At 38.7% G+C, this 16,403-nt stretch overlaps 1 protein-coding gene across 3 annotated transcripts in view; it reads right to left on the bottom strand.

Annotated features, from left to right (window-relative positions):
* Nucleotides 1-16,095, bottom strand: part of LOC102953378 (UDP-glucuronosyltransferase 3A2-like) — a 43,821-nt gene extending 27,726 nt beyond the window's left edge. Inside the window, exons 1-2 of one of the 3 annotated variants that reach the window (XM_042996558.1) lie at nucleotides 15,952-16,095; nucleotides 6,342-6,455 (exon numbers count right to left, since the gene is read on the bottom strand). In XM_042996558.1, the coding sequence (XP_042852492.1) occupies nucleotides 6,342-6,455; nucleotides 15,952-16,045 (208 nt within the window). In that variant the 5' untranslated portion in view covers nucleotides 16,046-16,095. The remainder of the gene's footprint in view (nucleotides 1-6,341; nucleotides 6,456-15,951) is intronic. The other 2 variants (XM_042996569.1, XM_042996564.1) reach the window with 2 other exon arrangements.
* Between the last annotated feature and the right edge of the window lie 308 nt (nucleotides 16,096-16,403).

The following is a 16,403-nucleotide window of genomic DNA, read 5'->3' as shown; positions in this document are numbered from 1 at the left end:
ATAATCAAAGAAAGCAGATGAGCAAATATCAATCACAATAGACCATAAATCAAAAAATATTACAAGACAAAGAAAGATATTATATATCAATAAAAGATTCACTACAGCAAGAAGATAAAACTATCATAAACACATATCATCTAATGAGAAACCACAAAATATCTAAAGCAAAAGCTGGCAGAATGGAGGGAGGAACAGATAGTTCCATAATAATCATTGGAGATTTCATACTCCACTCTCAATAATGGACAGAAAAACCAGAAAGAAGATCAGTAAGGAAATAGAAGACTTGCACACAAGACTTGCACACATTGATCCACTAGATGTAACAGACATATACAGAACATTCTACCTAACAGTAACAGCATACTCATTCCTCTTAAAGGTACCTGAGACATTTTCCAGCAGAGACCATATGTTCAGTCACAAATAAGTCTCAACAGATTTTAAAACATAATTACCCCAGGACATCTGACCACAACAGAATGGAGGTAGAAATCAACAACAGAAGGAAAACTGGAAAATTTATCAATTATGGTAATTAAACAACATATTTTATATAAGCAATGTGTCAAATAGAAATCACAACAGAAATCAGAAAATACTTAGACAAAAATAAATATGAAAATACAGCATACCAAAACTTATGGGTTGTACCAAAATTAGTACTCAGAAGAAAATTTACAGCTATGTTAACAAAGAAATTTATCACATCAATAACCTATTCTGCCACCATAAGATATTGGGAAAGAGTGTATTAAATATAAAACAGAAGGTAGAATTAATAAAGATTAGGGGAGAAACTATTAATTTTGGAAATAAGAAAAAACAAGAAGGAATCAATGGAACCAGAGCCAATTCGTTGAAATAATGAATAAAATTTACAGACAAGGAAGACACAAATTACTACAATCAGAATGAAATCTTACCACTTGCAAGGACATGGATGAAGCTAGAGTGTATTACACTAAGTGAAATAAGACAGTCAGAGAAAGACAAATACTGTATGATTTCACTCATATGTGGTATTTAAGAAGCAAAACAGATGAACATAAGGGAAGGAAAGAAAATGAAAATAAGATAAAAACAAAGAGGCAAACCATAAGAGACTTGTAACTATGGAGAACAAACTGAGGGTTGCAGGAGGGGAGGTGGGAGGAGAGCTAAATGGGCAAAGGGCATTAAGGAGGCACTTGTGATAAGCACTGGGTGTTATATGTAACTGATGAATCACAAAATTCTGCTCTTAAAACCAATACTACACTATATGTTAACTAACCTGAATTTAAATAAAGTATTAGAAGAAAAAAAAATAAATGAAAGAAGTAACACCACTAATGACCACACAGAAATAAAAAGGACTATAAATGAATTCTATGAACTGCAGATGCTAAAAATTTAGACAACATTATATGGACAACTTCCTGGAAAGATATAAACTACCAAAGTTAAGTCAAAGAAGAAAAAGACATTCTAAATAAACCTATAAAGAGGAACGGTTGTTTTATTTGGGTTAAGTACTCAGAATCTCCTGCGAAATGGATATCCAAAATATAAAAGAAGATTGCACATGTGTCTCTACACACTAAAGACACAATACACAGCCTTAAAGAAGACTGTCCTTATCCTCTAGATTTTCAGACATTACTGATCATGACCAAAGCACTAATTCACTTTTCTAAATGCACAAAGCTGGTCTTTTTTTTTTTTTAAGTTTATTTATTTTGAGAGAGAGAGAGAAAAAAAAAAACAAGTGGAGAAGGGGCAGAGAGAGAGGGTGACAGAGGATATTTACCTACAGGAAATATCCCAATGAGGGGCTCAAACTCACAAACCATGAGATCATGACCTGAGCCGAAGTCAGATGCTTAACCAACTGAACCATATAGTTAGTCTTTTAAACAAGACATTCAGTAATATTTTCAACTCTCTCATCAGTCTTAGGCAGCAAGGCTCATAAAATACCATAATGACTTACTTAAACATGTTCAAATTGAAATACATGAGACATGGCATGTTCTGGCCATCAGTCAAACAAGAAGGGAAATGCCCATTCCAGTCCCACTGCTGACCGCCATAAAAGCCCAAAGCCACCCTCTTTTTCCTGCTCTCTCAATGTACTTTTGGACCACCTTGGGAGTTGCTTTACTCTCCCCTAAAAGTGTCATCATACTAATAATAAACCATTTTATAGCCTCTTGGTATATATGTAAGGCCATATGTCTTAACACCCAAACCTAACTGTGGGGTGGGGAGAGACATGCTGACTCTCAGATTGGCTGAAACAATTTAGGAAGAAACAATACTAATTTTACACAAACTCTTCCAGAAAACTGAAAAAGGAACACAACCCAATTCATTCTGAGATAAGAATTTCACTGATAGCAATTGAAGAAAGAAAAAAAAAAAACCTCAAGAAAATCACAGAACGATGATCCTCATGGACAGAGATATAAAACATTAAACCAAAATTCAAACAAACAAAATATAAAATATATAAAAGAAAAATACAGGGGTGCCTGGGTGGCTCATTCAGTTATGTGTCTGACTTCGGCTCAGGTCATGATCTCACAGCTTGTGAGTTCCAGCTGTGCGTCAGGCTCTGAGCTGTCAGCACTGGAGCCTGCTTCAGATTCTGTGTCTCCCTCTCTCTGTGTCCCTCCCCTGCTTGCCTCTCTCTCTCCCTCTCTCTCTCTCTCTCTCTCTCTGTGTATTTATATATAAAATATATTTTGACCAAATGGAATTCAATCCCAGACTACAAGCTTAACTTAACATTTGAAAATCTATTACTGACATTCATCATTTTAACAGAATAAATAAAAAAATCATATTCATACTAATACATGTAGCAAAAGTATAAAATTACACTTCATCAAAGTAAAAATTGTGCTCTACAAAAAGCACTCCTGAGACAATGAAAAGTCGCGAACTGGGAAAAAATATTTGCAGGGCTTATATCTGGTATTTTACCATATATATATCCCAAATATATATCCAAGATATATATATATCCCAAATATATATCAAGAGCCCTGAAGACTCAATAATAACAAAACAAAGAACCAATGTAAAAATGGGTGAAATTTAACAAACACTTCACCAGTGAAGATATATAGTAGACAAATAAACACATGAAGAAGGGCTTAGCATCATTACTAACAAAGGAAATGCATGTAAACACCGCAATGATATACAAATAAATACCTACACAAGGAAGGATAAAAGTAAAAAGGCTAACCAAGTACTGACAAGGGTGTGGTGTACATGAAGCTTGCAGTCACTTCTGGTGAGATGCAGAATGTTACAGCAATTTTGGAAACCAGTTTGGCCATTTCTTAAAAACTTAAACAGCACCTAACCTATGGTTCAGTCACTGCTCTCCTACCAGTTAATTCAGAGAAAAGACAGTACCTGTTCATACATAGGCATGCACACAAATCTACACAGCAGGTGTATTAACAATAGCTCAGAACTGGAGACAACACTAATGCCCAGCAACAGCAACTAAATAAACGCATTGTGTTAGTACACACATAGAACATTATTCAGCAAGAAAATGGAATGAACTACTCATACACACACTATGAATGCATCCAAAAATATTTATGCTGAGTACAATAAACTAAAATATAACACTAGATAATTATGATTCCACTGATATAAAATCTACATGATGTAATCTAACACATAGGGACATATTAGGGATTGACTGGCAATGGGAATAGAAAGGTGGGAGGCCCCAGAGGGGAGATTGCAAAAGGGCATTAGAAATCTTCTGGTGAGGGAAAAAATATATTTGTCATCTTGATTATGTTGATGATTTCATAGGTACATGTACAAATATATCAAATAATATATTTTAAATATATCCAGTTTATTATATGCCAATATTACTTCAATAGAATGGTTTAAATAATGAATATAAGCAACTTCAGTCTGTGGCCACAAGAAAGTCATAGGGCCATATGGAAATTCTTCCTTTAAACAACTAAAGAAAACCAGACCAAATATATGCTAAAATGGTTTTTTAGACGTTAGACACCAGGTAGCACAGGACATTCATGGATGGCTGGAGGAAGCTTCCAAGATACATCTCATGGAGGAGGCACCCACACCTGGCCTGGCCATCTCCCTGAGTGCAGCACAGCAGATTAGGGGAAGGACATGGCAGCTGGAATTCACAGGCCAGAATACCAGAAAACCAAAAGAGAGCTGTAGGGAAAGTTTGGGGTTGGAGTGTTCCTAAGAACAGTTCAGTTCAAACGTGAGGAAACTACCCAAGGCACAATAAAGAATGAAATAGAACAATACTCAGAGGTTTACAGAGCCTATTTTCAAGCCACTACTCAGGGCCTTGAGAGTTAATGAAGATCTAAAGGAAGTTCCCCAATCAACTAGATGAAGGTGCATTTTTACCTAACTCCTATAACTTTCTCTCTGTTGGTTCTGAAATTCAGAGGGAAAGGTGGTTGTGTTTTGTTAAACTCTATAAACCCTTGAAATAAGAAACTGACCTCACCTTGATAACAGCAGACTAAGATCCTGGGTTTTTTAGCTCCCAGGGGTAAGGTGAGCACTACTAGATAGATAAAGGGAGAAGACCTTCAGTCCATTCAAAAGTCTGAATTCCAAGACAGAGCTTCCTTGCATTAGCTATTGACCTGTTCTTCTACCTCCTTACCCAAAGAAAGCAGAACCTAACCGGTTGAAAGGGATGGAATTATCTGGTCATGGCAATGTCCCTCCAGGCAGAACTTCTCATGAGTGCAAGCAAGTCCCTCAGAATCAATGATGTAACTGCACAGTCCCCCCAGAAAAAAGAAGAACTGTCATGTGGAGAATGTCTATCTGGTGGATAGAAAGGTATAGCAAGCTCACTTAGGAAAAGGAAAATCCTGTGTAGGCTGGCATCTTACACTTGTGACTTCAGTTATTGATCAGAACAACCCCCATGTAAGCATTAGAAATGGTTTCTACTTCAGTATTTCTGAAGTCATTTATTTAGTAAAGTTGTAAATAAAAACTCTATAAGGAAGTTATCCAAACAAGTAGTTAATACACGTTCAAAAGTTTCAATACTGAGTATTGAATCAGGTCAACAAAAATAATCCAATCACGTGTTTCCTTATTTGCAGACCTCTGCAAAGGTACTGCTGTAGTGAAAAATAAATAATCCATTTCAAAACCTCCAGAATTTCCAGTAAATGGTAAATATTGCAAGAAACTCTGGACTCTTAAAACTTGGAACCAAGAATAAAACTAAGGGAATCCATGAGTCCCCTGAATTGTTGGTAGTTCTGAGTGTGGGTCTGTTTGTTAAAGAGGTAGAGGGTCTAAAGCTTTTAGCAGTTCCTCATTCCCAGAAACCACCAAAATGAAATGATCATGTGTTACAACTACCATGGTTGGCAGTCAAGGCAAATACACAATCAGACTGACAATTAAGGCAGATACAAAGGGACATATATGGAAAAGATATTCAGTGAACAATATAGAACCCAGTCTAAAAGGTGATTACACAATAACAATCTTAAGTTCATCTTCAGAATTCCATACTTGCTCAGACTTGATTTTCATAAAAAAATGCTTAATTTTGGATTTTTTTAAGCTAAAGCTGTAGCAATTCCGAATGAGAAAATCAGAGCTTTAAGTTCCAGATCCACCCAACTCTATTATTAAATTGCTGTGTGTGTGTGAACTTGAACAAATCTTTGCAGTTCTCTGGGCCTCTGTGTCCTTGTCTGTCAACAGAATTGTTGACAAGATTGATGAGCTTCATCTTAGCTAAAATTCTTTGCATTCAGTGACTCATGAACTTGTGACATCACTATGCACAACTCATAGGCAGCCAGTAACTTCTCATGAATACAGGATCATCTCACTGATAGATTTTGATCCTAAGACATGAATAAAAGACATCCTTTTAAAAGCTTTCTTAAATTTCAGGCCTCAGAACAGGATTAGAAAGTAACCTATGAAACAGAAAAAGCAGCTGTCCTTACATAATAGAACCTATAAATTTGGCTGAAGACATCTGTGCAAACAAATTAAAACCATACCACAGAGTAGTAGTTATCAAACTGATCAATAAATAATAATGTACAGAGGCCTGCCTGAGTTGAAGTGACACCTAGCTAAAGGGGTAAAACATGGAGATACAGCATGTGGAGGCCAGACCTACAGAACTTAATATGATAGTCAGCAGGTATCATAAACATACACACACACACACACGTTTTTCCCATTCTGTCAATACAACTAGATCCAGAAAGATTATGTGCTTCACAGTACTATACAAAACACATTGTCTCCCTGGGATAAAAGAATTCAATGATTACTAAAAAACATACCTGGGATTAAAAACTCTTCTCCATAAAAAAGCATAGTGACATTATGACCATGATCTTGAAGAATCTCAGATACACGGTCCAGTAGTAGATAATGGCTTCCACCTAGGAACAACACAAAATTTCATTTTTGTAAAGATGTGAACAGAGGCTCTGAAATTGATGTGGCAGTTGGGAAATCCATGGTAAGGGGACAGAAAGTTGATGGTGAGCACAGGAAGATGAGTTTCTTCAGCCCCACTGTCTCACTTAAGGTAAGCCCCAGCTGAGGGCTTCTCAAATTTTGACCTGTGGTAATCCTCCATCAAAAATTTCCTTGTGACTCATGGCCTCCATGTCAGTGTGATGAACTTCTCTGCTTAGGCCTCAAGTACTTCCTGATCCTAGCGACATGCTCATTTTAGCCAGGCCTTGTGGAGATACCATGTCCTGAAGAAATAACTGTACTGGTGGAAATTAGGCACACTGCTGTAAATGAAGTGGGAAGGGTTCCTATTGGATAATCAGTCAGCACTCTTTATGGAATCATTCTCCATGTAAATTCATGTTAGAGGGGGAATTAGAAACATGGGATATTGAATATTAGTCCAAGAAATAGTCATTAAAGCAGAAGGAGGTAGATCCACCACTTAGAAACAAAATCCTTAAGGGGCATCTGGGTGGCTCAATAGGTTAAACGTCTGATGTCAGCTCAGGTCATGATCTCACAGCTTGTGAGTTCGAGCCCTGCGTCGGGCTCTGTGCTGACAGGTCAGAGCCTGGAGCCTGGAGCCTGCATCTGATTCTGTGTCTCCCTATCTCTCTGCTCCTCCCCTGTTCTCTCTCTCTCTCTCTCTCTCTCTCTCTCTCTCTCTCTCTCTCTCAAAAATAAATAAACATTAAAAAAATTTTTTAAATGAAACAAAATCCTTGAGATTCAAATATATTTAGCAGGATTCCAAGTTTCCAGTTAGGCCTGAAAATTTCTGAACATGAAATTAAGGCATTCAGGATAACTGTGGTCATTAGGGCATAACTGTAAGATCCTGCACATGACAGAGTTAGGCACCACCTATCCTAAGAAAATCGTGAGATTCTAAGGAAAGAGAAGCTTACTCCTAGGGGAAGTACTGGTTCTATCTTGCAATGATTGTCTAAAACTATGCATCATCAAGGAGCATTTCTCTTGAATCTATGGGTCTCAGAGCAGAGAATGTCCAATCAGGAAGAAAAGAATAGAATTGGCCCACGTTGGAAAGAGGGGTACTTTGGAAGATAACGACTTTGTAGTGATTAGGTCAGCAGAGTGGGATGTATGACTACAGTAATGGTGTGTCTGTGGGAATTACTCTAATTTTTAATTTGTGTTTGTGTTTCCTGAGGTAACACAGATTACATAAAATACAAACCCCTACCTCCTCAGACTGCTTGCTCTAGCTTACCTTTAACCTATGCAAGAAATGGATGCAGGGAGAGGAGAGTTAAGATGGCAGAGAAGTAGGAGGGCCTTGCCACTCAAACACAGCTGTATTGATGTCAGATCACTTAGAACACCCAGGAAATTGAACTGCAGAGCAGCCAAATGATCTCCACATTTGGAGGGATACAGCTTGGCAGGATTGAGGTGGATATGTGTGAATTTAGGGATATACAGTGGCAGAGCATAGAGGAGAGAGAACCCCTTCTGTGGAGAGACAAAAGGGAGAGAAAGAGAAAGGGATTATGAAAGTGCAGCATGGAGTTAGGACAAGAACAAGCTTCTCTGGACTATGGACTTGGGAGCAAGAAGTACTGAGTGTCCCAACTCTTTGTTTGCAACAGCCTTGGAATTGAAACTCAGAGTTTTCAGAAGTGTGCAACTTTATCCAGGCTGGATCCCTGGCTCATGCTCCTGGGGAGGAAGCAGCCACCCCAGAGTGCATAGTGTGGTGTAGCAATCTCTGGGGTGCCCTGGGAGAGAATAATTCTCTTCTCAGAGTACTTTGAGATGAAGGGTTTTTGTCTCCCCAAGGACAAAAGACCCTACAGGTGCCAGCCAAAGGCCTTTCATTAGCAGTGGGGAGAGGCTTTACTCTGGAGGTGGGGAGCATTGCTGCACAGTGCTGGGTCCTTTAAGACTTCAGATTTTGAATCCAGCTGAGCACCAAGAAGGTGCAGGAGAACTGTGGAGCAGGGCAAGCTGACTGCATTCTCTATTCTGTGAGGGCTGCCTGATAAGATAGGGTTGAGATCCCTGGTGCAGGGTTGAGAGATTGGAGTGATGTCATTTTCTCCCCAACACCAACACAGTGGGACATTGGAGAGCAACACAGTGGCTCCCAGTGGAGGCAGGACTGATTACACCTAAACCCTCCCCTCCATGCCTGGAAACTGCTTATTTACTGGAGCAAGACTGGCTGACCCATCGCAGCCAGTCTCTCCTCCAGAACAGCACAGCCACCAGCCCCAGGCGCCAACAGACAACTTTTTTTTCCCTCTCTTTCTTTCCCCTTCTTTTTTCTTTTTTTTCTCTTGGAATCAGGCTCATGGTTTCTGATTTTCTTTTTGTCATTTCTTACCACATATATATATATATATATATATATATATATACACACACACACACACACACACACATATATATACACATACATATGTATATGTATATGTATATCAATATATCTATATCTATATATAGATAGATATACATATATAGAGAGATATATTGATGTACATATACATTTGTATATGTATATGTATATCAGACTTTATTTATTCTCTTTTTGTTTCATCTTTTCTCTTTTATTCTACTTTTTTCTTTATTTTTTTCCTACTCTTTCTTTGGAATCAGGCTTATAGTTTTCTGGGTTTTTTTTTATTCTTTTTGGTTTTCTGTTCTCCACTTTCCTTTTTCTCTTTTTATGGGATCAGGTTTCCCCCATCCTTTTTTTCCTAGGGTTACTTCAACAAACAAATCAAAGCACACCTAGTTGAAGCAAGGAGGAGCTCTGCAAAGGATTGACCAGTGGGATAGAGCAGCCAAAACGCAACTGCAGAGTGCCTTCAACATACACCAGAAACACTTCCTGGAGCGCCAGGCCCTGGATAGTGTATGACTCCTTTTTAATATAGTAGTACTCTCAGATGCAGGACACATGACAGGCTTTTAAAAAATGCAAATGAGAGAAACTTAAGCAAAGTGACAAGCCAGAGGAATTCTCCCCATAAGAAAGGTTGAGAAGAAATCACAGCCAGAGACTTGCTCAAAAGAGATATAAAAAATATATCTGAACAAAATTTAGAAAAATAGTCATAAGACTGATAGCTAGGCTTGAAGAAAAGCATAGAAGACACCAGAGAAATGCTTGACACAGAGATCAAAGACCAAAGAACTAGTCAGGATGAATTTTAAAAATGCAATATGGAGATGCAAAATAACTAGATATAGTGACAGTGAGGATTGAAGAAGCAGAGGAGAGAATAGGTGAAATAAAATATAAAACTATGGAAAATAATAAACCTGAAAAAAAGAGGGAGAGGAAAGTACTAAACCACAGGGGAGAATTAGAGATCTAAGTGATTCCATGAAACAAAACAATATCTATATCAGAGGAGTCCCAGAAAAAGAAGAGCAAAAAGGGGCAGAAGGTTTATTTGAACAAATTATAGCTGAGCACTTCCCTAATCTGGGGGAAAAAAACAGGCATCCAAGTCCAAGAGGCACAGAGAACTCCCTTCAAAATCAACAAAAAAAAGGTCAACCCCATGACATATCATAGTGAAACTTGCAAAATACAAAGATAAAGAGAGAATTCTGAAAGCATCTAGGGACAAAATGTCCTTCACCTACAAAGGTAGACACATAAGTTTCCACTGAAACTTGGCAGGCCAGAAGGGAATGGCAGGAAACATTTAATATGATGAATAAGAAAAATATGTAGCCAAGAATCCTTTATTCAGCAAAGCTGTCATTCAGAAAAGGAGAAATAAAGAGCTTCCAAGCAAACATAAACTAAAGGAGTTTGTGACCACTAAACCAGTCCTGCAAGAAATTCTAAGAGGGACTCTGTGAGTGGAAAGCAGCAAAGACTACAAATGACCAGACAACATCACCACAAACACAAAACCACATTGTGTTATCTACAGATAACACAATGGCACTAAATTCATATCTTTCAATAATCACTCTGAATGTAAATGGACTAAATTCCCCAATCAAATGACATAGGGTATCAGAATAGATTAAAAAAACAAGACCCATCTATATGCTGCCTACAAGAGACCCATTTTAGACCTGAGGACATCTGCAGATTGAAAGTTAGGGATGGAGAACCATCTATCATGCTACTGGAATGTCAAAAGAAAGCTGGAGTAGCCATACTTAGACAAACTAGACTTTAAAACAAAGACTGTAACAAGAGATGAAGGAGGGCATTATATGATAATTAAGGGGTCTGTCCATCAAGAAAAGCTAACAATTGTAAACATTTATGCCCCCAACTTGAACTCCCAAATATATAAATCAATTAATCACAAACATGAGTAAACTTATTGACAATAATGCCATAATTGTAAGAGACTTTAATACTCCACTTACAACAATGGATAGATTAGTTAAGCGGAAAATCTACATGGCAACAATGGTCTTGAATGACACACTGGATCAGATGGACTTAACAGATATATTCAGAACACTTCATCCTAAAGCAACAGAATACACATTCTTCTTGGGTGCATATGGAACATTCTCCAGAATAGATCACATATTGGGTGACAAATCAGCCTTCAACATGTACAAAAAGATTGAGATCTTACCATGCATATTTTCAGATCATAACACTATGAAACTTGAAATCAAACACAAGAAAAAATGTGGAAAGCTCTCAAATACATTGAGGATAAAGAACATCCTGCTAAAGAATGAGTGGGTCAACCAGGAAGTTAAAGAAGAAATTTAAAAATACGTGGAAACAAATGAAAATGAAAACATGACTGTCCAGACCCTTTGAGATGCATAAAAGGCAGTCCTAAGAGGAAAATACATTGCAATTCAGGTCTATCTCAAGCAGCAAGAAAGGTCCCAAATACACAACCAAACCTTACAACTAAAGGAGTTAGAAAAGGAGCAGCAAATTAAGTCGAAATCCAGCAGAAGAAGGGAAATAATAAAGACTAGAGCAGAATAAATGACTTAGGATCCAAAAAAGAAAAAAACAAAACAAAACAGTACACCAGATCAATGAAACTAAGAGCTGTTTTTTTTTAAGAGAATAAGCAAAATTGAAAACTACCTAGACAGACTTCTCAAAAATAAAAGAGTAAGGACCCAAACAGATAAAATCACAAATGAAAGTGGAGTGATCACAACCAACACCACAGAATTACAATTATAAGAGAATACTATGGAAAATTATATGCCAACAAAATGGACAATCTGGAAGAAATGGACAAAATTCCAGACACACACTACCAAAACACAAACAGGAAGAAACAGAATATTTAACAAGCTCATAACCAGCAAAGAAATTGAATCGATTATCAAAAATCTCCCAACAAATAAGAGTCCTAGGCCAGATGACCCCCCAGGAGAATTCTACCAGGTATTTAAATAAGAATTAATACCTATTCTCCTAAAACTATTCCAAAAAAATAGAAATGTAAGGAAAACTTCCAAACTCATTCTATGAATCTAGCTTCACCTTGATTGCAAACCCAGACAAAGACCCCACTAAAAACAAGAATTACAGGCCAATATCCCTGATGAACATGGATGCAAAAATCTCAACAAGATATTAATTGAATTCAACAGTACATCAAAAGAATTATTCACCATGATCAGTTGTGATTCATTCCTGGGCTGCAGGGCTAGTTCAATATTCACAAATCAATCAACATGATATACCACATTAATAAAAGAAAGGATAAGGGGCTCCTTTGTGGCTCAGTCAGTTGAGCGTCCAACCTCGGCTCAGGTCATGATCTCGCGGTTTGTGGGTTTGAGCCCCACGTTGGGCTCTGTGCTGAAAGCTTGGAGCCTGGAGCCTGCTTTGGATTCTGTGTCTCCCTCTCTCTCTGCCCCTCTCCTGCTTGTGCTCTGTCTCTCTCTGCCTCTCAAAAATGAATAAATGTAAAAAAAAATTGTTTTAATAAAAGAAAGAATAAGAACCATATGATATTTTCAATAGATGCAGAAAAAAAATTTTGACAAAATACATCATCATTTCTTGATAAAATCCTCAAGAAAAAAGGGATAGAAGGAACATAACTTAACATGATAAAAGCCATATATGAAAGACCCACCACTAATATCATCCTCAGTGGGGAAAAACAGAGCTTTCCCTCTAAGATCAGGAACAAGACAGGGATGTCCACTCTCACCACTATTGTTCAACACAGTACTGGAAGTCCTAGCCTTGGCAATCAGAAAACAAAAAGAAATAAAAAAGAAATCCAAATCAGTAAGGAGGAGTCAATCTTTCACTCTTCAAAGATGACATGATACTCTACATGGAAAACCTGAAGACTCCACCAAAAAACTGCTAGAGCTAATACATGAATTCAGGCAAGATGCAGGATATAAAATCAATGTACAGAAATTGGTTGCATTTTTTTTTTGTTGCATTTTTATATACTAATAATGAAGCAGCAGAAAGAGATTTTAAGGAATTGATCACATTTACAATTGCACGAAAACCCATAAGATACCTAGGAATGAACCTAACCAAAGAGGTGAAATATCTGTGTGCTGAAAACGATATAAACCTTATGAAAGACATTGAAGAAGACACAAAGAAATGAAAAAAACATATCATGTTCATGGATTGGAAGAACAAATATTGTTAAAATGTCTATGCTATCTAAATCTACACATTCAATGCAATCCTTATCAAAATAATACCGGCATTCTTCACAGAACTAAAAGAAACAGTTCTACAATTTGTATGGAACCACTAAAGACCCTGAATAGAGAAAGTAATGTTGAAAAAGAAAACCAAAGCTGGAGGCATCACAATCCTGGGTGTTACAAAGCTGTAAACATTAAGACAGTATGGTATTGGCACAAAAACAGACACATAGATCAATGGAGTAGGATAGAGAATCCAAAAAAGGATCCTCAAATATATGGCCAACTAATCTTTGACAAAGCAGGAAAGCATATCCAATGGAAAAAAGACAGTCTCTTTAACAAATGGTGCTGGGAAAACTGGCCAGCGACATGCAGAAGAATGAAACTAGACCACTTTCTTACACCACACACAAAAGTAAATTCAAAATGGATGAATGACCTAAATGTGGGACAGGAAACCATCAAACTCCTAGAGAAGAAAACAGGCAGCAAACTCTTTGACCTAGGGCACAGCAACTTCTTACTTGACATGTCTTCAGAGGCAAAGGAAATAAAAGCAAAAATGAACTTTTGGACCTCATCAAGATAAAAATCTTTTGAACAGCAAAGGAAACAGCCAACAAAACTAAAAGGCAACCAATGGAATTAGAGAAGATATTTGCAAATGAGATATCAGATAAAGGTTTAGTATCCAGAATTTATAAAGAACTTAACAACCTTAACACCCAAAAAAACAAATACTCCAGGGAAGAAATGGGAAGAAGACATGAAAAGACACTTTTCCAAAGAAGATATCCAGATGGCTAACAGACACATTAAAAAAATGCTCAACATCATACATCATCAATAATACAAATCAAACCACAATGAGATACCACTCCACACCTATCAGAATGGCTAAAATTAACAACTCAGAAAACAACAGATGTTGGTGAGGATTTAGAAAAAGGGGAAGCGTTTTGCACTGTTGGTTTGAATGCAAACTGGTGCAGCCACACTGGATAATAGTATGGAGTTTCCTCAAAAAATTAAAAATAGAACTACCCTATGATCTCATAGTTTATGGGTTCAAGCCCTGCATGGGGCTCTGTTCTGACAATTCACAGCCTGGAGCTTGCTTCTGATTCTGTGTCTCCTTCACTCTCTGACCCTCCCCTGCTCATGCTCTGTCTCTCTCTCTCTTTCTCAAAAATAAATGAACAAAATAATTTTTTAAGGATATAGTAAAGCATCATTGTAAATATACTCTGTTTAAAAAATAAAAATAAAATACAAATGAATAAAAATAGAACAAACCCATGACCCAGCAATTGCACTACTAGGAATTTATCCAAAGGATACAAAAATTCTGATTCAAAGGGGCACATGCACCCCAATGTTTATAGGAGCACTATAAATAATTTCCATAGCAAAATTATGGATAGAGCGCAAATGTCCATCAACTTATACATACATACATACATACATACATACATACATACATACAGGAATACTACTCAGCAATGAAAAAGAATGAAATCTTGCCATTTGCAACAACGTAGATGGAACTAGAGTGTATTATGCTAAGCAAAATAAGTCAGAAAAAGACAGTTATCATATGATTTCACTCATATGAGGAACTTGAGAAACACAACAGATGAACAGAGAGGAAAGGAAGGACAAATAAGATAAAAACAGAGAGGAAGGCAAACTATGAGAGACCATTAAATACAGAGAACAAATTGAGGGTTGTTGGAGGGGAGGTAGGTGGGGAGATGAGTTAGATGGGTGATAGGCATTAAAGAGGGCACTTTTTGGATTGAGCACTGGCTGTCATACCTTAGAAATGAATTACTGGGTTCTATTCCTGAAGCCAAGACCACACCGTATGTTAACTAACTTGAAAGGAAGAAAGAAAGAAAGAAAGGAAGGAAGGAAGGAAGGAAGGAAGGAAGGAAGGAAGGAAGGAAGGATGGAAGGAAGGAAGGAAGGAAGGAAAGAAGGAATGGATGCATGAGAAAAGGCTTCCTGCAGAGACAGCCATTCCTGAAGGTGTTGGTGAGCCCAGTGCATTCTGGGGCAGAGGAGGGGACAGGGCAGATCCCCTAGCCTGTCAGAATGGATCCAAAAAAGTCTTTAGGAAACTCCATCTTCTGAAACCTTCCTCCTAATAAATTTTCCTGTTCCCTTTCTGTTCCCTTTGGGACAAAATAAAGGCATTACAACTGGGTTCACACAAAATTAACTGCTTCACAGTCCTTCAACACCTTCCAGCAGTAAGGGCAAAAGAGAGAGGGGCACCAAGAACTTGATTGTCCAGGGCCCCCTCCACTGCCCAGGCAGTTCTCCAGGTTTCCCATTAATGAAACATGCCCAGTTAGTGCTGCTGCCCCCAGGAGCCCCTGTCCTTAGCCTCCAAGAGCCTGAAACTGACTTCACTTTCCACTTTCTACTGTCCCACACTTTGAGCATGTGCCTCTGAAAGTCCCTGCCATGCCCTGTGGTGGGCAGCTCATGATTTCTAGCTCAGCACTGGATCTACATTCTGGCCCCAGGAATGCAGAATGTGAAGCAGCTCCAGAGCAAATACAAAGAGAGGAAAGGAAACTGCTGGTAGCCCAAAACTAACTTCCCCATCCCAGCAGTAGGGATCCCATTCTACCGCACAGACCTCTCACGCCTCTCCCTCCTCTGGCCTGGGACCCTAGCCCTCTCTAGAACACCACATGGAATGATCCTCTGACCTAAGGCTGTGACTGAGCCCTGGCACAGGGGCCTGGGATGGGCCCCTTTCTGATTCTCCAGCTAAGCACTCACCCAGTGCAAAAGCAGTCAGGATTTTCGCAGCCTCAGAGAGCAGGAACCCAGGCAGAAAGAAGCCAGCTAGCAGTAGCGCCTGCTGCCCCACCATGCTCGCTCCTGTCCCAGCTGCAGATTCCAGCCTGGTGCCCAGAGCCCTATGCTCTGTGCCTCTGTGTCCTGCACAGTGACCTGTGTGCGTGCCCTGGGACACACGCTGCCCTGGCTGCCAAGGAAATGCGCTGGCAGGCAGCTTGGGAAGAGGTGAGAGGTGGATCCTGCCTGCCTTCTCTTCTGTTTGTCACTTCTGGCCCCTCTGCTCCGCCTCCTGGGTGCTTGCTCCACAGGCTATTAGGTCCTCACCCTCCCTAAGCTAAGGCAGCAGGAAGGAGGGGTTAGTGAGCTCTCCTTAACCCCTCTCTGTCCCTGGAATCACCACACTCTCCCCAGAGAAGATCCTCTGAACCAGG

The sequence above is a fragment of the Panthera tigris genome, chromosome A1 (genome assembly GCF_018350195.1).
Source record: "Panthera tigris isolate Pti1 chromosome A1, P.tigris_Pti1_mat1.1, whole genome shotgun sequence".
Lineage (NCBI taxonomy): Eukaryota > Metazoa > Chordata > Mammalia > Carnivora > Felidae > Panthera > Panthera tigris.
The sequence above is the reverse complement of the archived record's forward strand: the minus strand, read 5'-3'. Positions and strand labels throughout refer to the sequence as shown.